The following is a 20,266-nucleotide window of genomic DNA, read 5'->3' on the forward strand; positions in this document are numbered from 1 at the left end:
TGCTCAGCAAGGGTTTCTATGTCCTCAGCTTCATCTTTTGAAATCAGAGGGCTGAAAACTCCACCCCTGAATTGTGCTAACATGGCCATTTTTTGTACATGGGTCCCATGCTGAGGTTGAAGCTCAATTGTGCATGTGCATGTTTCTGCTTTCATAAATCTCATGACTCCTATAGCTTATTTAATATGTATCTTTTATAACCTTATTCAGCATAAATCCCTCTCATTCTTACCACCCTCAAAGCACCTGTCTTGGTCAAAGGCTATGTTTCCCAGCCTGCAGAAAGGTCACCTTGAAAGCTGCAACTCTTTATAAAAAAATGAACTCTCAGCTAAGGGGCGGTGGCTCAGGGCTGTAATCCCAGCACTTTGGGAGGCTGAGGAGGGTGGATCACCTGAGGTCAGGAGTTCAAGACCAGCCTGACAAACATGAGAAACCTCATCTCTACTAAAAATACAAAAATTGGCCAGGTGTGGTGGCGTGCACCTGCAATCCCAGCTACTCGGAAGGCTGAGTCAGGAGAATCCCTTGAACCCAGGAGGTGGAGGTTGCAGTGAGCCGAGATCATGCCACTGCAACTCCAGCCTGGGTGACAAGAATGAAATTCTGTCTCAAAAAAAGAAAAAAAAAAGTCTCCTCTACCTTTCTCCAAATTTATATATTGTGGGTTTTTTTTACGTTAACATATTTAATGAGACTTTTAAAACAATCTAAGAAGTGATATTTTACTTTTGCATAGCTTAGCAATGTATTAATATATTCAATTTTATTTTTTAAATGTATAGATATTTTATAATATTTTAATAATAGAAGAATACAATTCATTTAAAATTCTTGGTGTATAAATTAAAATGACCTTCAAATTAGATTTAACGCTGCAAAGAAATTGGAGAGAAAGTAAGATGTGAAATGTGGAGAAACTAAAAAATACCTGCCTTTAAAGATAAATGTCGAGTACTTTGGAAGATGGCCACTTAGGAGGAAGTTGGGATTGCAGCTCCGAAAGAAGGCACAGAGGGTGAGTGGACGCCGCATTTCCAGATGGATTTTTACTGCCCACAGACCAGGAGATTCACAGGAGGAGAAGCCCCACGGGTCGCCAGCGCCGCTGGTTTGAGCAGTGTGGCCGCTCAGCCTACACCCTGGAGCAGGGGGCAGTGGCTTCTTATGCAGAGCGAGAGAGACAGAGTTCCCTCAGAGCCAGCAAGGGGAGCTGAAGCAGGGAGCCAAGCCAAGAGACTCCCGGGCAAGGGTGCGCCACGAATCTCAGAGCCGCTGCTTCCGCTGACGCAGCGGCACACAGGGCAGTGGATTTTAACTGCCCACAGACCAGGAGATTCACAGGTGGAGAAGCTCCACGGGTTCCCAGCGCCACTGGTTGGACCGGAGCAGCCGCTCAGCCTGCACCGGGGGCAGGGGCACCAGCTCCTTGAGCAGAGTGAACAAGACTGGGCCCCCTCAGGACCAGCAAGGGGAGCTGAGGCAGGGAGTCAAGCCAAGAGATTCCCGGGCAAAGAGGGCCCCACTGGAAACACGGCTGAACCAGGGACAGTCCAGCTCTGTGGGGGAGGGGCGTCCTCCATCGGGAAACACCCTGCAGTTCCTGGGGCAATTTGCCGTAACCAAGACAACCCGCCACTACAGAGACTCTGTCACTACAGGGGCGGGCCAGCATAGTGGAAGCAGTGGTAACTACACCCATATAAACAGGACTGCAGGGAAGCTCACACGGAAGCTGGGCGGAGCCCACAGCAGCTCAGCGAAGCCTCTGCAGGCTGAGTGTGACTAGACTGCCACCTTGTGGGCAGGGAAAACAGTAGCAACACAGCTGAAAAGCATAAAGCCCTAACTCCCTGGGGCAGAACACCTAGGGGGAAGAAAAGGGGGTTTATGAGTTCAGCTGCTGCAGACTTAAAATTACCAAAATCAGAAAGACAGCAACTACAAAGTCAACAGGTGGATAAATTCACAAAGATGGGAAGAAACCAGCGCAAAAAGGATGAATACACCCAAAATCAGAACACCTCTCCTCCTACAAGGGAGCACAACTCCTCACCAGCACGGGAACAAGACTGGACGGAGAATGAGTGTGATGAAATGACAGAATCAGCTTTCAGAAAGTGGATAATAAGAAACTTCCGTGAGCTAAAAGAACATGTTCTAACCCAATGCAAAGAAACTAAGAACCTTGAAAAAAGACTTGATGAAATGCTAACGAGAATGGACAACTTAGAGAGGAATATGAGTGAATTGATGGAGCTGAAAAACACAACACGAGAACTTCGCGAAGCATGCACAAGTTTCAACAGCTGAATTGACCAAGCAGAAGAAAGGATATCAGAAGTCGAAGATCAACTCAATGAAATAAAACGAGAAGGGAAGATTAGAGAAAACAAGGTAAAAAGGAATGAACAGAGCCAACAAGAAATATGGGACTACGTGAAAAGACCTAACCTACGTTTGATAGGTGTACCTGAATGTGACGAAGAGAATGCATCCAAGCTGGAAAATACTCTTCAGGATATTATCCAGGAAAACTTCCCCAACCTAGCAAGGCAGGCCAATATTCAAGTCCAGGAAATACAGAGAACACCACAAAGATATTCCTCTAGAAGAGCAACCCCAAGGCACATAATCATCAGATTCACCAGGGTTGAAATGAAGGAGAAAATACTAAGGGCAGCCAGAGAGAAAGGTCGGGTTACCCACAAAGGGAAACCCATCAGACTCACAGCAGATCTCTCAGCAGAAACCCTACAGGCCAGAAGAGAGTGGGGGCCGATATTCAACATCCTTAAAGAAAAGAACTTTCAACCCAGAATTTCATATCCAGCCAAACTAAGCTTCATAAGTGAAGGAAAAATAAAATCCTTTGTGAACAAGCAAGTACTCACAGATTTCATCACCACCAGACCAGCTTTACAAGAGCTCCTGAAGGAGACACTACACATAGAAAAAAACAACCAGCACCAGCCACTCCAAAAATGCACGAAATGGTAAAGAGCAGCAACACAATGAAGAATCTGCATCAACCAATGGGCAAAACAGCCAGCTAGCATCAAAATGACAGGACCAAATTCACACATAACAATATTAACCCTAAATGTAAATGGACTAAATGCCCCAATCAAAAGACACAGACTGGCAAATTGGATAAAAAGCCAAAACCCATCAGTGTGCTGTATCCAGGAAACCCACCTCACATGCAAGGATACACAAAGGCTCAAAATAAAGGGATGGAGGAAGATTTACTAAGCAAATGGAGAGCAAAAAAAAGCAGGAGTTGCAATTCTCATCTCTGATAAAATAGACTTTAAAGCAACAAAGATCAAAAGAGACAAAGAAGGACATTACATAATGGTAAAAGGATCAATGCAACAAGAAGAGCTAACGATCCCAAATATATATGCACCTAATACAGGAGCACCCAGATACATAAGGCAAGTTCTTAAAGACTTGCAAAGAGACCTAGACTCCCACACAATAATAGTGGGAGACTTCAACATACCATTGTCAATATTAGACAGATCAACGAGACAGAAAATTAATAAGGATATCCAGGACTTGAACTCAGACCTGGAACAAGCAAACCTAATAGACATTTACAGAACTCTCCAGCCCAAATCCACAGAATATACATTCTTCTCAGCACCACATCACATCTACTCTAAAATTCACCACATAATTGGAAGTAAATCACTCCTCAGCAAATGCAAAAGAACGGAAACCATAACAAACAGTCTCTCAGACCACAGTGCAATCAAGTTAGAACTCAGAATTCAGAAGCCAACCCAGAACCGCACAGCCTCATGGAAAATGAACAACTTTCTCCTGAATGTTGACTGGATAAACACTGAAATGAAGGCAGAAATAAAGTTGTTCTTCGAAACCAACGAGAACGAAGACACCACATACCAGAATCTCTGGGACACATTTAAAGCAGTCTCTAGAGGAAAATATATAGCAATAAGTGCCCACATGAGAAGAAAGGAGAGAACTAAAATTGACACCCTATCGTCAAAATTGAAAGAGCTAGAGGAGCAAGATCAAAAAAACTCAAAACCTAGCAGAAGACAAGAAATAACTAAGATCAAAGCAGAATTGAAGGAGATAGAGACACGAAAAACCCTACAAAAAATCAATAAATCCAGGAGCTGGTTTTTTGAAAAGATCAACAAAATAGACAGACCACTAGCAAGACTAATAAAAAAGAAGAGAGAATAACCAAATAGATGCAATAAAAAATGATAAAGGGGATATCACCACAGATGCCACAGAAATTCAAACCATCATCAGAGATTATTACAAACAACTCTATGCACATAAATTAGAAAACCTGGAAGAAATGGATAAATTCCTGGACAGTAGCCTCCTCCCATGCCTAAACCAGGAAGAAGTCGAAACCCTGAATAGACCAATAACAAGGTCTGAAGTCGAGGCAGCAATTAAGAGCCTACCACCCCAAAAAAGCCCAGGTCCAGATGGGTTCACAGCCAAATTCTACCAGACATACGAAGAGGAACTGGTACCATTCCTACTGAAACTATTCCAAATAATCCAAAAGGAGGGGATCCTTCCCAAATCATTTTATGAGACCAACATCATCCTAATACCAAAACCCGGCAGGGAATCAACAAAAAAAGAAAACTACAGGCCAATATCCATGATGAACATAGATGCAAAAATCTTCAATAAAATACTGGCAAGCCGATTACAACAGTACATCAAAAAGCTTATCCACCATGATCAAGTAGGATTCATCCCGGGGATGCAAGGCTGGTTCAATATACGCAAGTCTATAAATGTAATTCACCACATAAACAGAACCAAAAACAAAAACCACATGATTATCTCAATTGATGCAGAGAAGGCCTTCGACAAAATTCAACAGCCCTTTATGCTAAAAACTCTCAATAAACTAGGTATCGACGGAACGTATCTCAAAATAATAAAAGCTATTTATGACAAACCCACAGCCAATATCATACTGAATGGGCAAAAACTGGAAGCATTTCCTTTGAAATCTGGTACTAGACAAGGATGCCCTCTCTCACCACTCCTATTCAATATAGTACTGGAAGTTCTAGCCAGAGCAATCAGGCAAGAAAAAGAAATAAAGGGTATTCCATTAGGAAAGGAGGAAGTCAAATTGTCTCTATTTGCAGACGACATGATTGTATATCTAGAAGACCCTATCACCTTAGCCCAAAATCTCCTGAAACTGATAAGCAACTTCAGCAAAGTCTCAGGATACAAAATCAATGTGCAAAAATCACAAGCATTCCTATACACCAATAACAGACTTAAAGAGAGCCAAATCAAGAACGAACTGCCATTTACAATTGCTACAAAGAGAATAAAATACCTAGGAATACAACTAACAAGGAACGTAAAGGACCTCTTCAAGGAGAACTACAAATCACTGCTCAACGAAATAAGAGAGGACACAAACAGATGGAGAAACATTCCATGTTCATGGTTAGGAAGAATTAATATCGTGAAAATGGCCATAGTGCCCAAAGTAATTTACAGATTCAATGCTATCCCCATCAAGCTACCAATGACCTTCTTCACAGAACTGGAAAAAACCACCTAAAACTTCATATGGAACCAAAAGAGAGCCCGCATAGCCAAGTCAATTCTAAGCAAAAAGAACAAAGCGGGAGGCCTCACACTACCGGACATCAAAGTCTACTACAAGGCTACAGTAATCAAAACAGCATGGTACTGGTACCAAAACAGAGATATAGACCAATGGAGCAGAACAGAGGCATCGGAGGTGACACAACATATCTACAACCACCTGATCTTTGACAAACCTGAAAAAAACAAGCAATGGGGAAAGGATTCCCTGTTCAATAAGTGGTGTTGGGAAAACTGGCTAGCCATATGCAGAAAGCAGAAACTCGACCCCTTCCTGACACCTTACACTAAAATTGACTCCAGATGGATTAAAGACTTAAACATAAGACGTAACACCATAAAAACACTAGAAGGAAACCTAGGCAAAACCATTCAGGACATAGGCGTAGGCAGGGACTTTATGACCAAAACACCAAAAGCATTGGCAACAAAAGCCAAAATAGACAAATGGGACCTAATAAAACTCCACAGCTTCTGCACGGCAAAAGAAACAGTCAATAGAGTGAATCGGCAACCAACACAATGGGAAAAAATCTTTGCAGCCTACCCGTCTGACAAAGGGCTGATATCCAGAATTTACAATGAACTAAAAAAGATTTGCAAGAAAAAAACAAACAAGCCCATTCAAAAATGGGCGAAGGACATGAACAGATACTTTACAAAAGAAGACATACATGAGGCCAACAAACATATGAAAAAATGCTCATCATCACTGGTCATTAGAGAAATGCAAATCAAAACTACATTGAGATACCATCTCACGCCAGTTAAAATGGCGATCATTAAAAAATCTGGAGAAAACAGATGCTGGAGAGGATGTGGAGAAATAGGAACACTTTTACACTGTTGGTGGGAGTGTAAATTAGTTCAACCACTGTGGAAAACAGTGTGGCAATTCCTCAAGGACCTAGAAATAGAAATTCCATTTGACCCAGCAATCCCATTACTGGGCATATATCCAAAGGATTATAAATCGTTCTACTATAAGGACACATGCACACGAATGTTCATTGCAGCACAGTTTACAATAGCAAAGACCTGGAACCAGCCCAAATGCCCATCGATGATAGACTGGACCGGAAAAATGTGGCACATATACACCATGGAATATTATGCAGCCATTAAAAACGAGGAGTTCACATCCTTCATAGGGACATGGATGAACCTGGAAAACATCATTCTCAGCAAACTGACACAAGAACACAAAATCAAACACCACATGTTCTTACTCATAGGCGGGTGTTGAACAAGGAGAACACATGGACAAAGGGAGGGGAGCACTATACATGGGGGTCTGTTGCGGGGGACGGGGGACAGCGGGGGGGTGGGGAGTTGGGCAGGGATAGCATGGGGAGAAATGCCAGATATAGGTGAAGGGGAGGGAGGCAGCAAATCACACTGCCACGTATGCACCTATGCAACAATCTTGCATGTTTTTCACATGTACCCCAAAACCTAAAATGCAATTAAAAAAAAAAAAGATAAATGTCAAGGAAACTTGAACTTTTCTACATAACAATAACAGAATGACTTTTAAAGTTTCCTCTGGAATCTCCCCCATACATTAACTTTATGGTCCTAAATTGATGTGCTTTAAAATGGTTAAGGGATGAAGCAAAGAACAGAAGTTCTGTTCATAACTTCTCATGCAGCCCTCAACTGCTGTAACTTCCTAAGGACAGGTATGGATAAGGAACCTGTAGGGCCTCAAACCAGTTCTGGCATTTGCACATCATGAATCAAAATGATTTTTGAGGAGTAAACACATTCTTTACAAAGAGTTGAAAAGCAACTATGTGAGAAGAGAGAGAAGCTTTTTCCTTGACCGTTATCACAGACAAATAGCATTGATAATGCGAGATTTTGTACATTTACTTATTTTTAAAATTTAGAATAAAAAGACCAAAATGATTGGAAACAGAATTTGTAAATCCAAAATGTCTAGACTTACTGGTACATGCCATAGAAGGTGGGTCTTTTTCAGCTCGGAAATAACCCTTTTCACACTGACAGATAGAAGTTGCTTCCATGTATGTTAAACTATGTGGAGGGCATTTAGAGCATTTTGTGTTCCCAGCAAAAGCTTTATAGAATCCTGGTCTGCAAGCTGTAAGAAAAGAAAAAAAACACATTTTTTAGTTGTTATTGCTAGAATTATTTTATTTGTACATGTACAACATACCTTAATTTATACACACATTAGATCTTAGAGTAGTGTTATACATACATAGAGAAGTCATATGTATTAATATTAACAAATGAAATTAGTTATTGAGAGTTAATAAAAGCCACTATGCATTCATATTTTAGCTGAGGCTGCTAATTTTTAAAATCATACCTCAAGCATACACACACACAAACACACACACACACGGGCACATGCACACAAAATATCAGTGCTTACTTAAGTTACCTAAGAATGGGGATGCCCACAACTGGCAGTAAGAAAAATAGTTTTGTGTTGTTCTTGGAGATAGCATTAAATAACATTAAATCACACTGTTCAAAATGTATTTGCATTCTATTTTCTCTTCAGTTTTTGTGAGTACTCAAGAATAAAATTCTAATTTGGTGAAAGTGTGTCTTTAACAGCTTTGTTAGTGGCTAAATTTTGTTTTATATATGCTGTAACTCTATTTTATTAATAGTTTATGTACATTTTTATGATAAGATTTTTATAAATGATCTAGTAATTCAAAATAAGCAATATTATCAATTCTGCATGGTAAAATTATTATCAAGAGGTTGGTTATTCAATATCAACATCAAGTGGAAGTGGCGGTACACAAATATACAACAATAGTCTCTTCGATAACTTGTTGATAAATAAATAGGATATAGTTAATCAAAAAAAGACTATCATTAAAATATTTTTCTAAAATTTAAGAAATTGGAGTATACAAATAATATATGAGAAACACCACTAACATTTTCAAAATTGAAATATTGTTTAAAAATCTTTAATTGCCCTGATCTTATGAGCGCAGTTACAACACAATGTATCATAAAATATTCAATAAATCTACCTTATACAGTTTTCCAATAAAATAATTGTTTTCTACTAAAATATGCAGTTTAAAATAACCGAATATGTTCAACAGGGTAGGTCTGTTAATAATTTGCCAAATAATTTAAAAAGTTGGACATGAAATTTAAAGAATATCTTTAATCTGCAACAATATTTAAAACCAGAATATACTAGTCAATATATAGAGAACATACAAATCTAAATGGGGAGCTTATATTCTAAACATTGTAATGGTATTTAAAATATTTTAAGATAAAGTAATATTTAAAATATTAAAGTAATGTTTAAAATATTATTTAAAAGGCTTTTTATGTTATTTTGTGAAGACTATTTTACATTAATTAGAAACATGTATGCCATAGAACCACAATATAAAAAATATTTATTACGTGTACATATATACGACCTATAAGACACATAAAGAAGAGTTATAAGCATATTGTTTTCTTCTTGTAATCAGCCATCCAAATTTCAGTCAAAAGCACTGTTCAGAATATAAAGTAGCCTTGCTTATAACTTAATTTTGTGCAGCAAGACATTGTTACCTTTTATTTACTTTCTTTGGTAGCTAAAACAAGAATTTAAATAATTTCCCATCTGAAGTGTTTTCTGTTAATTTGTCACTCTTAGAATCTTTTCAGAATGCTTAGAACACCTCCTAAGATATTTAGAATAGGCTAGTGATATTCAGCTGTTCTTGATAACAGTCTAATAACTAGCCTCTCAGCAGCTATTCTTGCCCACTTTAATCCATTCTTCAGACAGAGTGATCTTCTAAACATACTGTATCTAACAGCAATATAAAGTGAGACATATATACATAACTTTAAATTTTGTAGTAGTCACATTAAAATACTAAAAAGAAACAGGTGAAATTATATTTTAATAACATATTTTATTTAACCCAATATATCCAAAATATTATTTCAACATAAAATCACCATTGAAATATTTTACATTCTTTGAATTAAAAAATTTTTTTTTGTCAAAGTATTTGAAATCCTGTATGTACTTTACACTTACAGCAGGTCTCAATTCAAACTAACTGCATTTCAAGTGCCCAAAAACCTCACATGGCTAGTGAATACCATAGTGGACAGCACAATTGTAAACACAGAAATCTATTCATTACATTCTCCTATTTCAAAAATATGGATAATTTCCCACCATATTAATGTTAAAGTTTGGCTCTGCCTACCTCTCCAACCACATCAGATGAAGATACTCCCTTCCTGCACCTTCTTGGTTAAGGCTTTGCCCTTCTGCAGTCTATGCTCAACTCAGTAGCTGATGATCGCCTGAAAACATGCATAATACTGTGTTACGACTGGACTTAGAACCTTTCAATGGCTTTCTCTTCCTCGAAGAGTAAAGGTTGTTGCCTTGTTAATTGCCTCCCAAGCACTGCATGGTTTTGCTCCCCACCTGCTGTGACCTTGCTTTTCATTTCCTACATTTTATTTCCTTTAGATACTTTGATGTAGCCACACTGGCCTTTTTCAGAATCTTGGACATCCAAAGCTTGTTCCCACAACAGGGCTTTTTTGAACATTTGCTCTTACTCAGCTATCTACATGGTTTGCTACTTCCCGTACATCAGGTCTTTGTTCAAATGTCAAAAAATTAATGAAGCCTTCCTTGATTCCTTGTTTAAAATTTCGACTCCTGCTACACCCCACTGCAATACTCCATATTACGCTCCCTCTCCAGAGAACTTCAAATCTGATACATGATGCCTTTCATTTTTAAATCATTTCCCAGTAAAATGTATGCTCCAAAAAGGTAGATATTTTTCTTCATTTTGTTTTCTAAAATGCATTTCCAGGGTCTAGAACAGTGCTAGCCATTATTAGATCCTCAATGAGGCATATTAGGCAAATGAATGAATGAATGCCAAAGACCTCCTTTAACTTCTACAGTTTTACTATGCTGTTTTTCCTGCTTTGAGTTCTCTCTATTGAAAAATCTCTTCACTGTATCTCTACCCCATGACCCACGCATGTTGCCGGTTCCTCATAACCTCCATGACTGTGATTCACTTATCTTTTAGCTCACTGTTCTTTAAGAGGGCCATTCTGACTTTTTAGACCAAATTTAGTTTCTCAAAGGACCTGGGCCTTTTCCACATTAGTTAGCCCTTGGTAATTACCCGTTTAATGGCTGTAAGCACCACAAGAGCATTTTTGCCCAGTGCTTAGTGCTTCTCATAACATAGGTGCTCAATACATATTTGTTTAATTGAACTGGATTGTGTGTGAGTACTCTTCTAATTGAATTTCTGCAAAAGATTATGCATGTCTACTTAATGCATGGTCTGATAATGGCACAATTCATCTTTCTATAGATTTATATGTTTTCTGCTTAATGTATTATAGGTAAGGAGTGAAAACAGACAGTAAATATGTTCAAAGTGATTTAACTGTGCCTGAAAAATGATCGTTCTAATACTGCAAGATGACCTAGCTATTAACAACTTTCCATTTGAAATTATTATTAGTGTGAACTTGGATTTTCCTTCTAATGCAAAAAACAATACATATAAAAATTGGATAAAGGGGCTGCAACTTTCAACTCTATCCCTGATTTCAAATGTTTTTTATACATCAACTTGCCTTTGAAATCCTTAAAATTTTGAACTCTTAAAATATATTTGGATTATTTAAATATTTCTGTTTAGATATTAACATTTAGTATAATATTTCATTTAAAAATAAATAATTTTGTTGTCTGAAAATTATTGTTGAGGCACTCACATTCTCTTATATAGCACACATTAATAGTGTACGGCATGTACCTTTCACTTAGATCATATATTAGAATACAACTATTTTATCACATGTTTTCTCAGCTTTGTGTAACTGCTACAAGCCAGAGATGGGGGTTAATATTCTAGTATCCACAATGCCTAGCATATTTCAGACATACATTTATTTATTTATTTATTTATTTATTTGTTGTTGAGAGGGAGTCTGACTCTGTCACCTAAGCTGGAGTGCAGTGGCACAATTTCAGCTCACTATATCCTCTGCTCCCCAATTCAAGTGATTCTCATGCCTCAGCCTCCTGAGGAGGTGGGCTTATAGGCATCCACCATCATGCCCAGCTAAGTTTTGTATTTTAGTAGAGACAAAGTTTCACCACATTGGCCAGGCTAGTCTCAAACTCCTAATCTCAAGTGATCCACCTGCCTCAGCCTCCCAAAGTGCCAGGATTACAGGAGTGAGCCAGCGCACATGGCCTTTAGTTTTTATAAACGATGGAAAGATGGAATGAAGGTAAATAAATGGTGAATGCTAATACCTAATATGACATAACATAACAAGAGCTCTGTAAATTGAATAAGTATTCTGCATATCTATTTAGTTAGTGGTCTTAGGTTTTGTTAGAATTAGGTTATAAATGGGATATCAGTACCTATGTCTTGAGAACTTTTAAATTTCTTTCTTATATATTCCTTCCTTCTCTACCGTTTCCTTACTTTTCTGTTTATATTATAGGATTTGTAAACTTCTTGCTTTCAAGAAACAAACTATGTTGGAAAGTTATAGGTTATCTAATGAAGTGATTTCTATTATTCTTTCTTTAGAAAAATGTGTGGGGTACAGACCTTTAGTTTAAACTTGCATTACCGGTTTTTTTTTCCTTGAGATGGAATCTTGCTCTGTCACCAGGCTAAAGTGCAGTGGCGCAATCTCAGCTCACTGCAACCTCTGACTCCCTGGTTCAAGCAATTCTCCTGCCTCACCTCCCGAGTAGCTAGAATTACAGGCATGCACCACCACACCTAGCTAATTTTTTGTATTTTTAGTGGAGATGAGGTTTCATCATGTTGGTCAAGATGGTCTCAATCTCCTGACCTCATGATCTGTCTGTCCTGGCCTCCCAAAGTGCTAGAATTACAGGTGTGAACCATTGCACCCAGCCTGCATTACCTTTTAAATTTCTACTTTTAACTTTCCTCTATAATAATACAGATTTATTATTTAAATCTACATCTCTTGGAATAGTGCATTCATCTCAGTTCTGCTTGTCTCTGCTTTCTCTCTGCTCATATCCACTCCACAGTTGATGCAAGTTACATTTCTAAATTGCAGATATGGCCATGCTATTCTCTATTGCCTATAGTAAGAGTTCAGCCATTTTGCAAACCTACTGCCTAGATTTGTACAGACTGATTTTTTTAGGCTTTGTGTCTGCACCCAAATCTCATCTTGAATTATACTCCTCATAATCCCCATATGTCAAGGGAGAGACAAGGTAGACATAATTGAGTCATGGAGGTGGTTTCCCCCATGCTGTTCTTGTGGTAGATGGTTTTATAAGGGGTTCTTCCTCCTTTTCTAGGCACTTCTCCTTCCTCCTGCCTTGTGAAGAAGGTGCCTTGCTTCCCCTTTGCTTTCGCCATGACTGTAAGCTTCCTGAGGCTTCCCCAGCCATGTCAAAACAGGAGTCAATTAAACCTTAAACCTCTTTCCTTTATAAATTTCCCAATCGTGGGCAGTTCTTTATAGCGGTATGAAAATGGAATACTACAATAAATTGGTACCAAAGAGAATGGGTACCATTATAAAGATGGCAAAAATGTGGAGGCAACTTTGGAAATGGGTAACAGGCAGAAGTTGGAACAGTTTGGAGGGCTCAGAAGAAGACAGGAAGATGTGGAAAAGTTTGGAACATCCTAGAAACTTGTTGAATGGCTCTGACCAAAATGCTAATAGTGATATGGACAATGAAGTCAAGCCTAGGTGGTCTCAGATGGAGATAAGGAACTTGTTGTGCACTGGAATAAATGGAACTCTTGTTGTGCTTTAGCAAAGAAGCTGGTGGTATTTTGCTCCAGCCCTAGAGGTCTGTGGAACTTTGAACGCATGAGAGATGATTTAGGGTACCTGGCAGAAGAAATTTCTAAGCAGCAAAGCATTCAAAGTGACTTGGGTGCTCTTAAAAGCATTCAGTCTTGTACATTCACAAAGAGATGGTTTGAAATTAGAACTTATATTTAAAAGGGAAGCAGAGCATAAAATTTTGGAAGATTTGCAACCCGATGGTACAATGGAAAAGAAAAACCTATTTTCTGAGGAGAAATTAAAGCTGGCTGCAGGAATTTGCATAATTAACCATGAGCTGAATGTTAATCACCAAGATAATGGAGAAAATATTTCCAGGGCATTTCAGAGATATTCATGTCAGCACTTTCCATAACAAGTCTGAAAGCCTAGGAGGAAGAAACGGTTTTATGGGCTGGGCCCAGGACCCAGCTGCTCTGTGCATCCTTGAGACATGGCACCCAATATCCCAGTCATTCTTGCTCCAGCCATAGCTAAAAAGGGCCAAGGTACATTTCAGGCCATTGATTCAGAGGTTGCAATCCCCAAGCCTGGGTGGCTTCCATGTGCCATTGGGCCTGCAGGTATGCAGAATGCAAGAATTGAGCAATGGGGGCTTCTACCTAGATTTCAGAGGATGTATGGAAATGCCCAGATGTCCACACAGAGGTCTACTGCAGGGGCAGAACCCTCATGGAGAACCTCTGCTAGGGCAATGAAGAGGGAAAACATAGGGTTTGGGTCCCCACACAGAGTCACCACTGGGGCACAGCCTAGTTAATGTATGAGAATGGGGCCACCATCCTCCAGACCCCAGAATTATAGATCCACTGACAGCCTGCACCATGTGCCTGGAAAAGCCAGAGACACTCAATGCCAGCCCATAAAAGCAGCCAGGAGTGGGGCTGTAGCCTGCAAAGACACAGGGGCAGAGCTGCTCAAGACCACTGGAGCCCACCTCTTGCATCAGTGTGACCTGAAAGTAAGATATGGAGTCAAAGGAGATCACTCTGCAGCTTTAAGATTTGACTGCTGCACTGGATTTCCGACTTAATGGGGCCTGTAGCCCTTTGGTGCTGGTCAATTTCTCCCATTTGGAATGGGTGTGTTTACCCAATGCCTGTACCCCCATTGTATCTAGAAAGTAACTCACTTGCTTTTGATTTTACAGACTCATATGTGGAAGGGACTTACCTTTCCTCAGAAGAGAATTTGGACTCGGAATTTTGGGTTAATGCAGGAATGAATTAAGACTTTGGGGGACTGTTGGGAAGGCATAAGTTATCATAACGTGACAGGAATATGATATTTGGGTGCAGACAGGGACAGAATGATTTTGTTAGCTTTTGTGTCCCCACCCAAATCTCATCTTGAATTGTAATCCCCATAATCCCTATAATCCCCATGTGTCAAGGGAGAGACCAGGTGGGGGTAACTGAATCATGCGGGTGGTATCCCTCATGCTATTCTCATGATAGTGAGTTCTCATGAGAGTTGATGGTTTTATAAGGGGCTCTTCCCACTTTGCTAGGCACTTCTCTTTGCCCTTCTGCCATAATTGTAAGTTTCCTTAGGCTTCCCCAGCCATAATAAACTGTGAGTCAATTAAACCTCTTTTCTTTATAAATTGGCTTCCTCAGCCATGAGGAACTGTGAGTCAATTAAACCCCTTTTCTTTATAAATTACCTTGTCTCAGGCAGTTCTTTATAGCAGTATGGAAAAAAGTAAGAATGGTTTTCATATTTTATTTATTTTTCAAGATAGGGTCTCACTCTGTCATCCAGGCTGGAGTACAGTGGTATGATCACAGCTTACTACAGTCTTCACTTTCCAAGCTCAGGTGGTCCTCCCACATCAACATCCTAATTAGCTGGGACCTTGGCATGCACCACCATGCCAAGCTATTATTTGTATTTTGTGTAGAGATGGGGTTTTGCCATGTTGCTCAAGCTAGTCTCAATCTTCTGTGCTTCAGTGATCTGCCTTGCCTCAGCCTGCCGAAGTGCTGAGATTATAGGCATGAACATCTGCACCCACGCTTTACATTTTTAAATGATTACATAAGTATATGACATTCTAGATTTTTGACTCAGACTTCAAAGTCTAAAATATATACTCTATGACTTTTCACAGAAAAGGTATGCCAATACCTGGTTTCTAGAATAAAGTCCAAACTGAGATTCACATTTAAATTCCTTCAGAGATGAACTCACATCTATTTTTCCAAATGCACCTTCCACTGCTATAGAAATTTTATACTTCTTACCGCTCTCTACATGCACATTATTTTCTCACAGCTTTACTGAAGTATAATTGTCATACACAAAATTTCAAATAAAGCATACAATTAGGTGTTGTGATAAATCTATACAATTGTTAAAACTTTGCACAATCAAGATAGTGAATATATCTGTCAATCCCAGAAGTTTTCTTATACCCTCTCATTTTCAGGTGTTTCCATTTATATGTTTAAAGTATGTTTCTTGGATTCAGCTCTGGGTCTTGTTTTTTTATAAAAAAACTAATAGACAATCTCTGCCATTTAATTTGTGTATGTAGATCATTTACATTTAATGTGATTACTGATATTCTTAGGCTTAATTCTACCTTGCTATTTGCTTTGCATTTGTCTCATGTCTTCATTATTTTCCTCATTTCCTTTGTTCTTTTAGAAAGTGACATACTTTTTATGATCTGTTTTATCTTCCTTGTTGTTTTTTTTAATTAGTAAAATTTAGGTTAGCACTCACAGAGAATCTCTGCACCTATTTGGAGTTGTCTTTTGGAAAGCCCTTTTCTCTGTCATACTGACACTGAGAAATTTCACTACCTTGATTTCTCTGGATTCTCAGATCTGTCTTCTCAATTAATAGTCCATGAAGGAATTTATAATGTTTTATCAGGGTCCTTTCTCCATGTGCCAGGGCCTGAAAATTTACCCTAAATGGTAAGTTGGGGCAATTGTAGGGCTTTCCTCTTTTAATTACTATCTCTCAATTATCTGACATCTCATGTCATAAACATGTTTTTCTTTTCCCCCCACATTTTTAAATTTGTTTTCTTATCTCACATAGTAGATGGTACTCCATCTTGGCCAAAAGTAAAAATCAGACTACTTGAGACATCCTAAATTCTTATTTTTCTGTCTTCATATTTTACTGTTGCCTATAATATCATTTTCCTATCTACTACATCTAGTTTCTCAAAGACATATTTAAATAACTTATTTTAAAGTTCAATGTAATACTCCCACTTCTACTGGAATACTTAAGATGAAATAAACACACAATACCAAGTATTTCTGGGAATATGGAACAATGTGAATTGTAAAATATCAATGGAGGAGTTGTTGCTACCACTTTAGAGAACTGTTTGGTAGTACTTACTATAGATGAACATAGGCCTACCATCTGATATAACAATTCCATTTCTTGCTATTACTCAACAAAAAAGCACAAGATGAAAGGGGCCTATGCCCTGCATACTAATTTCCAGTACTACATGAGTTATTGATCCTCCATTTGATTTTTATTTTCTGAAATTGGTTGACATTGATATGGGCTGGATATTCATCTTCTCCAGATCTCATGTTGAAATGTGATTCTCAATGCTGGAGGTGGGGAAGGGTGGGAGATGACTGAATCATGGAGGTGGATTCCTCATGAACGGTTTAGAAGCAACCCCTTGTTTATAAGTGAGTTCTCGCTCAGACAGTTCATGCAAGATCAGATTGTTTAAAAGTCTAGGACCACAACTCCCCAATCACTTGCTCCTGCTCACACCATGTGATGTGCAGGCTCCCGTTCTCCTTCTGCCATAATTAAAAGCTTCCTGAGCCCCACACCAGAACCAGATGCTGGAGCCATGCTTGTACTGCCTGAAAAATCATGAGCAGATTAAATCTTTTCTTTATAAATTAACCATCTCAGGTATTTCTTTATAGCAACACAGAAATGACCTAATAATACAGACTTTTACCTTTCTTTCCTGATGTATTTTCCTTCCCTTTTGCTTTTTTCTTCTTAGAGTAAACTTTCTATATATCCTTATTTTTGTTAGTGAAGTGTCAGAAAGGAATAGAAGTAAACTTATATGTTCAATAAATTATATTTAACAAAAAAAGTTTTTACCTTCCTAAATTTCACATAATATAATTGGAGGAAGTATATTCAGTTAAGAATAATACAATTATAAACATATCCTTATTTCTGAAACATGTGTAAAATAATTACCTGTTTTTTTTATTTTAAAATATGTTTATAATTTGAGAAGCTTTATGTAATTGCTTAAAATAACAATGAAAATGTCATACATATGGCAAAAGTTAAAGCAAATATTTAGAGAAAAACATATTAAGGGCAAACTAAATATGAATACAGTGATTGAAATATCACTAATTATCTTTTTTTTTTTGGAAATGAAGTTTCACTCCTGTTACCCAGGCTGGAGTGCAGTACCACAATCTTAGCTCACTGCAACCTCTGCCTCCCGGGTTCAAGTGATTCTCCTGCCTCAGCCTCCAGAGTAGCTGGGATTACAGGCACCTGCCACCACACCTGGCTACACTAATTATCTTATAATACAATTTCCTTATAGATGTTTGAAATTTCATTATCCACAAAAAATTGAAATTAGAATATTGATGTATTGATTGAAACACAGCTGAAGACTGTGACTTTCACTCACACACACACACACACACACACACACACATCTATAATAAAACAAAAAATAAGAAATGAATAATCTGTTCTACTCATACTTGCACGATTGAATGGTTAGACCATATATTGTTAGCAATTTTTTTAGGCTTATACTTATTATGAGAGAACCATATATTGTTAGCAATTCTTTTTAGGCTTATACTTATTATCAGAGAACTGGAAGACAAAAAAGACTATGAGAAATCCTAGCTAGCATATTATGCTGTGTGGTTCTCACTGTTTGATGAAATATTGAATTGTGTCTTGTGATTGTGACAGGAACTGACATTAATATAATCGACTGCTTTTCCCTCATTGATGTTCAATAGCCTGTAAGTTTAGATAAACCTGCATGACTTATCAGTAAAAATATGTGATCAACATCATTTCTCAAAATAATAGGATTCTTGAAAGAAATTTAAGAAACTGGCAAAAAGCAGTATAATTTATGTTTTCTTAGATGGCGTTGTACAATAAATATTGTTGTCATGTAATTAGCAAAAGCAGGTAAGATTAAGGAATTTAAACATAAGAAAACGCCAAAACTTAAGGGTAAATAAGCATATATACTTTGTTTCTACAGAATAACCTAATAGCATCCAATGACATTCTCAAATCACAAAATCCAAGTCTATAAATAATAAGCTTGTGTATTGTGCTTCAAAATATTGAATCCAACTTTCTTGGGAGGATGGCTACTATAAAAAACACATGAGGCCAGATGTGGTGGCTTAAAACTGTAATCCCAATGACATTGGGAGGCTGAGGTGGGTGGATCACTTCTGGTCTGGAGTTTGAGACCAGCCTGGCCAACATGGCAAAACCCAGTCTCCACTAAAAATATAAAAATAAAAATTAGCTGGGCATAGTGTCAGGCATCAGTAATCCCAGCTCCTTGGGAGGCTGAGGCATGAGAATTGATTCAACCTGGGAAGCAGAGGTTGCAGTGACCTGAGATTGCACCACTGCAGCCTGGGTGACAGAGTGAGACTCCCTCTCAAAAAAAAAAAAAAAAAAATTAAATAAATAATGATTAGATTGATTAGATAATGTTTATAAAAGGGTACTGGTACTAATTCTAATTTCTTACTGTCATCAAATAAATGCTTTAACAAACTTCTCATTGAATAAACAAATAGAAAAACCATTAGACCTACAAAAATATACTGCAAGTTACATGAATTTCATCCCACAGAATCAGATGCTCTTGCTCCAGAAAGGAAAGAGTAAACATAGCAACCTCTTTCTGCCATTTAACTGTAAAATCTAGGCAGAATACACAAAGCAGCTATTTGAGGACTCTAAGCAGAAGTAGGCAGATTGGAGAAGACCAAAATGTGAAGTATTACTGAGCTGATGATAAGTTTACAATTTTTCTCTTTCATCTTTCTAATTCCCACTCAACCCTCTCCTAGCCTGAATGGACTGGTAACTTGGAAGTGGATACCAGGTCACAGACAGCTCCAGGACAAGCCTGCTCATTGTAGCTTTAGGAGTGGGAATCAGAATTCCTAAGGCTCAGAGAGAATGTGGCAATCCCCACTCCTTTTTTCTTTTCTTGCATAACTCTTGCCTAGTCCTTAAGCAATCACATTTTGATGGTGGTGGTGGTAGTGGCTGGAAATGGGAAGCACAGGAGCTGAATTTCTTAAGAAAGGAAACTTTCGGCCGGGCACAGGGGCTCACGCCTATAATCCCAGCACTTTGGGAGGCCGAGGCGGGTGGATCATGAGGTCAAGAGATCGAGACCATCCTGGTCAATATGGTGAAACTCCGTCTCTACTAAAAAATACAAAAATTAGCTGGGCATGGTGGCGCACGCCTGTAATCCCAGCTACTTGGGAGGCTGAGGCAGGAGAATTGCCTGAACCCAGGAGGCGGAGGTTGTGGCGAGCCAAGATCGCACCATTGCACTCCAGCCTGGGTAACAAGAGCAAAACTCTTGTCTCAAAAAAAAAAAAAAAAAAAGAAAGGAAACTTTCTTGTTCACCGAAGCTGTGGTTCCAAGAGGGTTGGGTCAACCTCCATTGCGTTTCTTCTTCTCTCTGTCTTCTTCTCTCACGGT

At 38.5% G+C, this 20,266-nt stretch overlaps 1 protein-coding gene across 3 annotated transcripts in view; it reads right to left on the bottom strand.

The window, feature by feature from the left end:
• The window catches only part of EPHA6 (EPH receptor A6), a 991,737-nt gene that overhangs the window by 545,049 nt on the left and 426,422 nt on the right, over nucleotides 1-20,266 (bottom strand). For all 3 annotated transcript variants that reach the window (XM_012474152.2, XM_012474154.2, XM_012474153.2), the window contains one exon: nucleotides 7,595-7,750. In XM_012474152.2, the coding sequence (XP_012329575.2) occupies nucleotides 7,595-7,750 (156 nt within the window). The remainder of the gene's footprint in view (nucleotides 1-7,594; nucleotides 7,751-20,266) is intronic.

Source organism: Aotus nancymaae, unplaced genomic scaffold (assembly GCF_030222135.1).
Source record: "Aotus nancymaae isolate 86718 unplaced genomic scaffold, 86718_ANA_hifiasm-v0.15.2.pri h1tg000022l_1, whole genome shotgun sequence".
NCBI classification, from domain to species: Eukaryota; Metazoa; Chordata; class Mammalia; order Primates; family Aotidae; genus Aotus; species Aotus nancymaae.